Below are 9,528 nucleotides of genomic sequence, written 5' to 3'. Positions count from 1 at the left end.
CACTGATCCTTATGCTTCCTCTAGTCTACTATTTGTTCCATCTAATGTATTTTTGGCACATAGCACTGTATTTTAGTTTTACACTGATAAAAATAAGAAAGAGGGGGAAATAAAGAAAATTAGTCATGGAGGCAAGCATACAAAACTACCTCCGCCCCTCCCCCCAAACCCTGCCATGTATCTGACTACACCAGAATGCCAGTTACTGGTTGGTTTCCAGGAGGAATGCTGAGGGTGTGTTGTGACTACCGGATCCACGGTGACCATCACTTGTCCTGTGGTCGAGCAGTACCATGGAGGAGCTGCCAGGCTCTCTGGAGCATGGCTTTGAGCTGATCCTTGGGAAGTTGGATGAGATGATGGCGAAGCTGCTGCCAAGTGACTGGAGTCCTAGACTGATGTTCCACAACCTCCAGTGGGAAACACTGCTGTGTCCGCCTGTCATTGGCTTCTTGATGGGTCTCCTCTTTCTATTCCGACTTGTTCAGTCTGTTAGAAGTCACTCCTATGAAAAACGTGAGAAGCAGCTGGCAGAAGCACTGGCTGCAGGGATCAAGGAGAAATGCCACCTCATTGACAAGGTTTTTGTAGCTGAGAAGGAGTATGCAGCAATCGAGTCATCTGCAGAAGAGGCCAAACTAGAGAAAGAGTCATTTGATATACCCAGCTTTGCAGACTCTTACAGAAAGGGGAAGACGACCAACGTGATGCTGATGAAGAAACTCCATTCTCTGTGTCGAGACCTGGAGGAAGAGAGTGCCAAAAGATGCCAGCAAGAAGAGCAGATGATGGAGATGCTAAAAGACCTGCAGGCCCTAGAAGACATGATGACTTTCACTAAATCACAAGGAGCTTTTCTGAACCTGCTTGGAGACCAAGAGCCAAGCCCTGCTGCTCCTTTGCCTGGGAATGGGCCTGGGGCTTAAAGCGGTACTGTTGCCTCCCCTCCACTCCGGCCTCCCACCTGCCAAGCTTTGTTGCTCTACTTCAAATTCTATCTGCCGTCATCGTGGCCTGTGGATGTAAGGTTTGTCCTCCCCGGACTGAGTTCTTCCACCTTCACTTGCTAGACACAGCACAAACCTCCTTCGTGTTTGACTCCCCATGCCTAAATACTATTGCACTTCCTGGACCACACTAAGAGCTATGGGACTTTCTTTGTCTTCAAAGAAGTTTGGACTTTCTTTCAGTATTACCGAAAGACATACTTTATTTAAAAGCTAACTTTCTTTTACTCTGACTGCTTATATTTCTCAAGATGTTATATTGCCAATGCTATTTTCAGTGGTCATTTATGTGAATTATTTTTATTTATTCTCTATATAATTTTGTATTATAATTACAAATATATGTGATGTAGCAATAAAGAGTTTTAATTATTAAAAGTAGCACTTTTTGGTGTTTTTCCAACGTTGATGTCATACATAAAAGCACTTCCCTCAAGTATGTATTTTTTTTTAATTCATATTCAATTAGCCAACTTTAGCATACCACTGGTTTCAGATGTAGTGTTCAATAATTTATCAGTTGCATAGAATACCCAGTGCTCATCACATCACATGCCCTCCTTATTGGCTATCACCCAATTACCCATTTTTCTGTATAAGTTTTAGCAGTTTTTAAGTAGATTTCTATGGGTTTTCCACATACAGTATCATATCTGCAAAGAGTAAGAGTTTAATGACTTCATTGCTGATTTGGTTGCATTTAGTTAATTTTTGTTGTCTGAATACTGAGGCTAGGACTTCTAGTACTAAGTTCAATAGCAGTGGTGATAATGGACATCCCTGCCATGTTCCTGTCCTTAGCAGAAAAGCTCTCCATTTTTCTCCATTGAGAATGACATTTACTGTGGGTTTTTTATAGATGGCTTTGATGATACAGAGTTATGTAGTCTCTATCCCTACACTGTGAAGAGTTTTGATCCAGAATGGATGCTCTACTTTGTCATATCCTTTTTCAGCATCTATTGAGACTATCATATCGTTGTTGTTCTTTCTTTTATTAATGTATTGTATCACATTGATTTGCAGATGTTGAACCAACCTTGCAGCCCTGGCATAAATCCCACTTGGTCGTGGTAAATAATCCTTTTAATGATCTGCTGGATCCTATTACCTAGTATTTTAGTGAGAATTTTTGCATCTGTGTTCACCAAGGATATTGGTCTGTAATTCTCTTTTTTGGTGGGGTCTTTGTCTGGTTTGGGGATCAAGGTAATGCTGGCCTCATAAAATGAGTTTGAAAGTTTTCCTTCCATTTCTATTTTTTTGGAACAGTTTCCGGAAAAATAGGAATTAATTCTTCTTTAAATGCTTGGCAGAATTCCCCTGGGAAGCCATCTGGCCCTGGGCTCTTGTTTTTCGTTAGATTTTTGATGACTGCTTCAATCCCCTTACTGGTTATGGGTCTGTTCACGTTTTCTATTTCTTCCTGGTTCAGTGTGGTAGTTTATRTGTCTCTAGGAATGTATCCATTTCTTCTGTATTGTCAAATTTTGGGGCTATAGTTGCTCATCATATGTCTTATAATTGTTTGTATTTCCTTGGTGTTGGTTGTGATCTCTCCTCTTTCATTCATGATTTTATTTATTTGGGTCATTTATCTTCTCTTATTCATAAGTGTGGCCAGGGGTTTATCAATATTATTACTTCTTTAAAAGAGCCAGCTCCTAGATTCATTAATCTGTTCTACCATTTTTTGGTTTCTATTTCATTGATTTCTGCTCTGATCTTTATTATTTCTCTTCTTCTGCTGGGTTTAGGCTTTGTTTGCTGTTCTTTCTCTAGCTCCTTTAGATGTAGGGTCAGTTGTGAACTTGAGACCCTTCTTGTTTTTTTGAGAAAGGCTTGTATCACTATATATTTTCCTCTCAGGACTGCCTTGGCTGTGTCCTACAGGTTGTGAACAGTTGTGTTTCATTATCATTTGTTTCCATGAATTTTTTCAATTCTTCTTTAATTTCCTGGTTGTCCCATTCATTTGTTAGTAGTATGCTCTTTATGTATTATGCTCCATGTATTTGGGTTCTTTCCAAATTTCCTGTTGTGATTGAGTTCTAGCTTCAAAGCATTGTGGTCTGAAAATATGCAGGTAATGATCCCAATCTTTTGGTATTGGTTGAGACCTTATTTTTGTCCCAGGATGTGATCTATTCTGGAGAATGTTCCATGTGCACTAGAGACGAATGTGCATTCTGTTGCTTTGGGTGGGGTGTTCTGAATATATCTGATGTCTATCTGGTCCAGTGTGTCATTTAAGGCCTTTGTTTCCTTGTTGATCTTTTGGTTGGATGATCTGTCCATTTCAGCAAGGGGCTTGTCAAAGTCCCCTATTATTATTGTATTATTATTGTCCATGTTTCTTTGATTTTGTTATTAATTGGTTTATATTGTTAGCTGCTACCATGTTAGGGGCATAGATATTTAAAATTTTTATACCTTCTTGTTGGATAGACCCTTTGAGTATGATATAGTCCTTCTTATCTCTTATTATAGTCTTTGGCTTAAAATCTAATTTATCTGATATAAGGATTGCCACCCCAGCTTTCTTTTGATGTCCACTGGCATGGTAAATTTTTTTCCACCCCCTCACTTTAAATCTGGAGGTGTCAGGCGCCTGGGTGGCTCAGTGGATTAAAGCCTCTGGCTTCTCCTCTGGTCATGATCCCAGGGTCTGGGATTGAGCCCCACATCGGGCTCTCTGCTCAGTGGGGAGCCTGCTTCCCTTCCTCTCTCTCTGCCTGCCTCTCTGCCTACTTGTGATCTCTGTCAAATAAATAAATAAAAAATATTTAAAAAATAAAAAGTAAATAAATCTGGAGGTGTCTTTGGGTCTAAAATGGGTTTCTTGTAGACTGCATATTGATTTTTTTTTTTTTTCCCATTCTAATACCCCGTGTCTTTTGACTGTGGCATGTAGCCCATTTACATTCAGGGTAACTATTGAGAGATAGGAATTTAGTGTCCTTGTATTGCCTGTAAGGTGACAGTTACTGTATATTGTCTCTGTTCCTTTCTGGTCTACTACTCTTAGGCTCTCTCTTGGCTTAGAGGACCCCTTTCAATATTTCCTGTAGAGCTTTCTTGGTGCTTACAAGTTCTTTTAGTTTTTGTTTGTACTGGAAGCTTTTTATCTCTCCTTATATTTTCAATAATAGCCTAGCTGGATATAGTATTCTTGGCTGCATATTTTTCTCATTTAGTGCTCTCAATATATCATACCAGTTCTTTCTGACCTTCCAGGTCTCTGTGGATAAGTCTGCTGCCAATCTAATATTTTTACCATTGTATTTTACAGACTTCTTGTCCCAGGCTGCTTTCAGGATTTTCTTTGTCACTAAGACTTGTAAGTTTTACTATTAGATGACGGGGTGTGGAACAATTCTTATTGATTTTGAGGGGGGTTCTCTGTACCTCCTGAATTTTAATGCTTGTTCCCTTTGCCATATTAGGGGAATTCTCTATAACAATTCACTCCAATATACCTGTCTTTTTCTTCTTCTTCTGGAATCCCAATTATTCTAATATTGTTTTGTCTTATGGTATCACTTATCTCTCAAACTCTTCCCTCATGGTCCAGGACTCGTTTGTCTCCCTTATGCTCAGCTTCTTTATTCTCTGTCATTTGGTCTTCTGTATCACTAACTCTCTCTTCTGCCTCATTTATCCTATCAGTAACAGACTCCATTTTTTACTGTACCTCGTTAATAGCTTTTTGTGTTCAGCTTGGTTAGATTTAATTCTTTTATTTCTCCAGAAAGGGCTTTTATGTCTCCAGAAAGGTTTTCTCTAATATCTTCCATGCCTTTTATGAGCCCAGCTAGCACCTTGAGAATCATCATTCTGAACTCTAGTTCTGACATATTATCAATGTCCATATTGATTATATCCCTAGCCTTTGGTACTATCTCTTGTTCTTTTTTTTGTGGTGAGGTTTTCCAGCTTGTCATTTTATCCAGATAAAAATATATGAATGAGAGAATAAAATACTAGAAGCATGGCAAAGACCCCAGAAAATGTGTTTTAACCAAATCAGAGACACCCAAATTATTGGAAGAAGAATGGGGGTAAAAAGAAGTTCAAAAAAATTTTTTTAATTATATATATACATACATATATATATATATTAGACTGGTGAATAGAACAGAGCCACCCACTTGATTTTGGGTGTATTTTGGTCTCTTAGAAGAAACTACCTCCCAAAATTTTAAAGAAAGGAAAATATATATATATATGTGTGTGTATATATATATATGTATATATATACATATATATGTATATATATATAAAATAAGGGTAAACACAATGAAGGGGTTGAATATGACTATAAAGATGAAAAATTTTTTAAAAATCCTAAAAAACTGTTGATAAGTTGCTTGGGAAAAGAAAGAAAAAGTGGAGAGAATTTGCTCAGGCTGGAGACTAGAACAAAGCCCTGTTTATATTTAGGGTATATTTTGATCTATTAGAAGAAGTTGTACTCCAAAGTTTTTAAGAAGAAAATAAACCCTATATGTATACAAAAAATAAAGTTAGATAGAATGAAGGATAGAAATAGGATAAATAGGATAAAATAGGACTATAATAATGAAGGTTCAAAAAGATTTTAAGGAAAGGTATTGTTAAGATAAACTAATTAAAAAACGTTAAAGGAAGAGAGAGTAAAAGTTAAATAAAAAATAAAGTTAGATTGAAGGATAAAATAGGATAAATAGGATAAAAAAGGACTATGATAATGGAGATTCAAAAAGTTTTTTTTTTTTTTTATGGAAAGGTGTTGTTAAGAAAAACTAAAAAACGTTAAAGGAAGAAAGTACAGATTAAAAAAATTAGAATAAGAAAAAAGTGATATTAAAAAATTTAATTAACTTTAATTAATTTTGCAATACTAAAGAATCATGGGGAGAAAGCCATGAATTCCATGCTTTGCTTTCCCCTACCCTGGAATTCCAATGTTTTTGATCAGTGAGCTTGGTCTTGGCTGGATGTTCTTGTTGATCTTCTGGGGGAGGGGCCTGTCATAGTGATTCTCAAGCATCTTTGCCCAAGGTGGAATTGCATCACCTTTCCCAGGGTCCGGGCTAAGTAATCCACTTCGGTTACCTCTCAGGAACTTTTGTTCCCTGAACGTTTTCTGTAGAGGTCTGGAGGATGGGAATGAAAATGGCAGATTCCCAGTCTCTGGCCCAGAGGAGCCAAGAGCTCGGGGCCCCACTACTCAGTGCACCCTCAGAGAAAAATGCTCAATCACTCCCATCTACCTGTCTCCGGCCATGCTCCAAGCTCACCGAGCATGTGAATGAGCATTTCTGTCTCTGGAACACAGCCGTGGTTGGTTTCCAAACCCAGCAGATTCTTACCTCTCTGCTCTTCCAGGGGGTCTACCCAGATCTGCCACTTGTGGGGTCCCTGCTCAAAAAGCAGGGGCCTGACTGTGTCAAGGATGGCAGTTTTATTTTATTTACTTCTGTTGTAGTCTATTATTACCTTCCTCCTGCTGGTTTTCGGTTTTGTTGTTCTTCTCAATACATTATGTGTAAGATTTGGCTGTATATTTGAGATTTTTCTTGCTTCTAAAGGTAAGCCGGTGTTGCTCAAATATATCTATTAGAGCCATCTAGTCGAATATGTCATTCAAAGCCATAGTTTCCTCATGGATTTTCTGTCTAGATGACCTATCCATTGATGTAATTGGGGTGTAAAAGTCCCCTGCTCTTATTGATTACTCTGAAAATATTCCTTGTTTTTAAGAGATGCTTTATGTATTGGGGGGCTCCCATGTTGGGTGCAGAAATATTGGCAACGTTCATATGTTCTTGTTGATTGTCTGCTTTAGGATTATGTAGTGTACTTCTTTATCTCTTGTTTCAGTCTTTGTTTGAAAGTTGATTTTTTTTGTCTGCTGTAAGTATTTTTACCATGGCTTTGTTTCACTTCTGTTTATATGGCAAATATTTTTCCAGATCTTCACTTTAAATTTAGATCTGTCTGTAGTCTGAAATAAGTCTCCTGTGTGCAGTATAGAGATGGGTCTAACTTTTTATCCATTCTGTCACACTATGTCTTTTGATTGGAGTGCTTGGTCCATTTACATTCAAAGTAATTATTGGTGTGTGTGTGTGTGTGTGTGTGTGTGTGTGTGTATTGCCACTTTCTTATTTGTTTTTTGGTTGTCTGCACAGTTCTTTATTTCTTGCTCTTTTCTCTCATGGTTTGTTTGATTTCTTTAGGCTATACTGAGCTTCCTTTCTGTTTATTTTTTGCATATCTGTAACCAGTTTTTTATTTGTAGTTACAATTATGTTTATATGTAGCATCCTATGCATAGAGCAGTCTATGCTGAGTTGATGGTTACTTAAGAGTTAAATTGATTCTTTACACTTCTCCCATTGACATTTTAGGGATATGATATGATACTTTACATCTTTTTATGATATGCATCCCTTGACTGATTTTTAGAGATATATTTAATTTTACTAGTTTTGTGCTTTCTCCTTTTTTTCCACCTACTTATGGTCTTTCCTTTCCACTCAAAGAGTCTCCTTTAACATTTATTATACAGATGGTATAGTGATCTTAAATTCCTTTAACTTTCATTTGGGAAACTCTATCTCCCATTCTTTTCTGAGTGAATAGCCTTGTTGGATAGAGTGTTCTTGGCTGGTTTTGTCTGTTTTGGTTTTGTTTTGTTTTTGTGTCATTTTTTTTTTCTTTCTATACATCAAATATATCATCCAGTCTCTTCCAGACTGCAAAGTCTCTGCTGAAAAGTCTGCCACAACCCTTATAACAGAACTCTTGTATGTAACTGTCTTCTTTTCTCTTGCTGCTTTTAAGATTATTTTTTTATCACCACCTTTTTGCATTTTGATTACTAGCCATTTTGTGGTGGACTACCTTGGGAAGATTTTGTTGTGGGCTCTTTGTGCCTCCTGGATCTGGATTTCTTTTTCCTTCTCCAGATTTAGGAAATTTTTAGCTATTATTTATCTAAATAAGTTTTCTGTCTCCTTCCTTCTCTTCTCCTTCTGGAATCCCTATAATGCAAATATTATTACAATAGGTTGTGTCACTGAATTCTCAAATTATATTTCATTTTGATCATAATTTTTTCTCACTACTCTTCAGCTTGATTCTTTTCCATCATTCAGATCACTGATCCTTATGCTTCCTCTAGTCTACTATTTGTTCCATCTAATGTATTTTTGGCACATAGCACTGTATTTTAGTTTTACACTGATAAAAATAAGAAAGAGGGGGAAATAAAGAAAATTAGTCATGGAGGCAAGCATACAAAACTACCTCCGCCCCTCCCCCCAAACCCTGCCATGTATCTGACTACACCAGAATGCCAGTTACTGGTTGGTTTCCAGGAGGAATGCTGAGGGTGTGTTGTGACTACCGGATCCACGGTGACCATCACTTGTCCTGTGGTCGAGCAGTACCATGGAGGAGCTGCCAGGCTCTCTGGAGCATGGCTTTGAGCTGATCCTTGGGAAGTTGGATGAGATGATGGCGAAGCTGCTGCCAAGTGACTGGAGTCCTAGACTGATGTTCCACAACCTCCAGTGGGAAACACTGCTGTGTCCGCCTGTCATTGGCTTCTTGATGGGTCTCCTCTTTCTATTCCGACTTGTTCAGTCTGTTAGAAGTCACTCCTATGAAAAACGTGAGAAGCAGCTGGCAGAAGCACTGGCTGCAGGGATCAAGGAGAAATGCCACCTCATTGACAAGGTTTTTGTAGCTGAGAAGGAGTATGCAGCAATCGAGTCATCTGCAGAAGAGGCCAAACTAGAGAAAGAGTCATTTGATATACCCAGCTTTGCAGACTCTTACAGAAAGGGGAAGACGACCAACGTGATGCTGATGAAGAAACTCCATTCTCTGTGTCGAGACCTGGAGGAAGAGAGTGCCAAAAGATGCCAGCAAGAAGAGCAGATGATGGAGATGCTAAAAGACCTGCAGGCCCTAGAAGACATGATGACTTTCACTAAATCACAAGGAGCTTTTCTGAACCTGCTTGGAGACCAAGAGCCAAGCCCTGCTGCTCCTTTGCCTGGGAATGGGCCTGGGGCTTAAAGCGGTACTGTTGCCTCCCCTCCACTCCGGCCTCCCACCTGCCAAGCTTTGTTGCTCTACTTCAAATTCTATCTGCCGTCATCGTGGCCTGTGGATGTAAGGTTTGTCCTCCCCGGACTGAGTTCTTCCACCTTCACTTGCTAGACACAGCACAAACCTCCTTCGTGTTTGACTCCCCATGCCTAAATACTATTGCACTTCCTGGACCACACTAAGAGCTATGGGACTTTCTTTGTCTTCAAAGAAGTTTGGACTTTCTTTCAGTATTACCGAAAGACATACTTTATTTAAAAGCTAACTTTCTTTTACTCTGACTGCTTATATTTCTCAAGATGTTATATTGCCAATGCTATTTTCAGTGGTCATTTATGTGAATTATTTTTATTTATTCTCTATATAATTTTGTATTATAATTACAAATATATGTGATGTAGCAATAAAGAGTTTT

The 9,528-nt window shown here is 38.4% G+C and overlaps 2 protein-coding genes across 2 annotated transcripts; both read left to right on the top strand.

The window, feature by feature from the left end:
* The first annotated feature begins 240 nt into the window (after window positions 1–240).
* On the top strand, window positions 241–973 carry LOC116863447 (cTAGE family member 9-like). Its single transcript, XM_032850895.1, has one exon. The coding sequence runs from the start codon at window positions 294–296 to the stop codon at window positions 924–926; it is 633 nt and encodes a 210-aa protein (XP_032706786.1). The 5' UTR covers window positions 241–293; the 3' UTR covers window positions 927–973.
* Window positions 974–8,394: 7,421 nt separating this feature from the next.
* On the top strand, window positions 8,395–9,127 carry LOC116863448 (cTAGE family member 9-like). The gene has a single exon (XM_032850896.1). The coding sequence runs from the start codon at window positions 8,448–8,450 to the stop codon at window positions 9,078–9,080; it is 633 nt and encodes a 210-aa protein (XP_032706787.1). The 5' UTR covers window positions 8,395–8,447; the 3' UTR covers window positions 9,081–9,127.
* Window positions 9,128–9,528: the final 401 nt, after the last annotated feature.

This window comes from Lontra canadensis, unplaced genomic scaffold (assembly GCF_010015895.1).
Source record: "Lontra canadensis isolate GAN:19392208 unplaced genomic scaffold, GSC_riverotter_1.0 scaffold1220, whole genome shotgun sequence".
NCBI classification, from domain to species: Eukaryota; Metazoa; Chordata; class Mammalia; order Carnivora; family Mustelidae; genus Lontra; species Lontra canadensis.
Note: the sequence above shows the minus strand (reverse complement) of the source record. Positions and strands in the feature narration are given on the sequence as shown.

Excerpts from the sequence above, each read along its gene's own strand:
- LOC116863447 (XM_032850895.1), top strand. The coding sequence starts at position 294 with ATGGAGGAGCTGCCAGGCTCTCTGGAGCATGGCTTTGAGCTGATCCTT.
- LOC116863448 (XM_032850896.1), top strand. The coding sequence starts at position 8,448 with ATGGAGGAGCTGCCAGGCTCTCTGGAGCATGGCTTTGAGCTGATCCTT.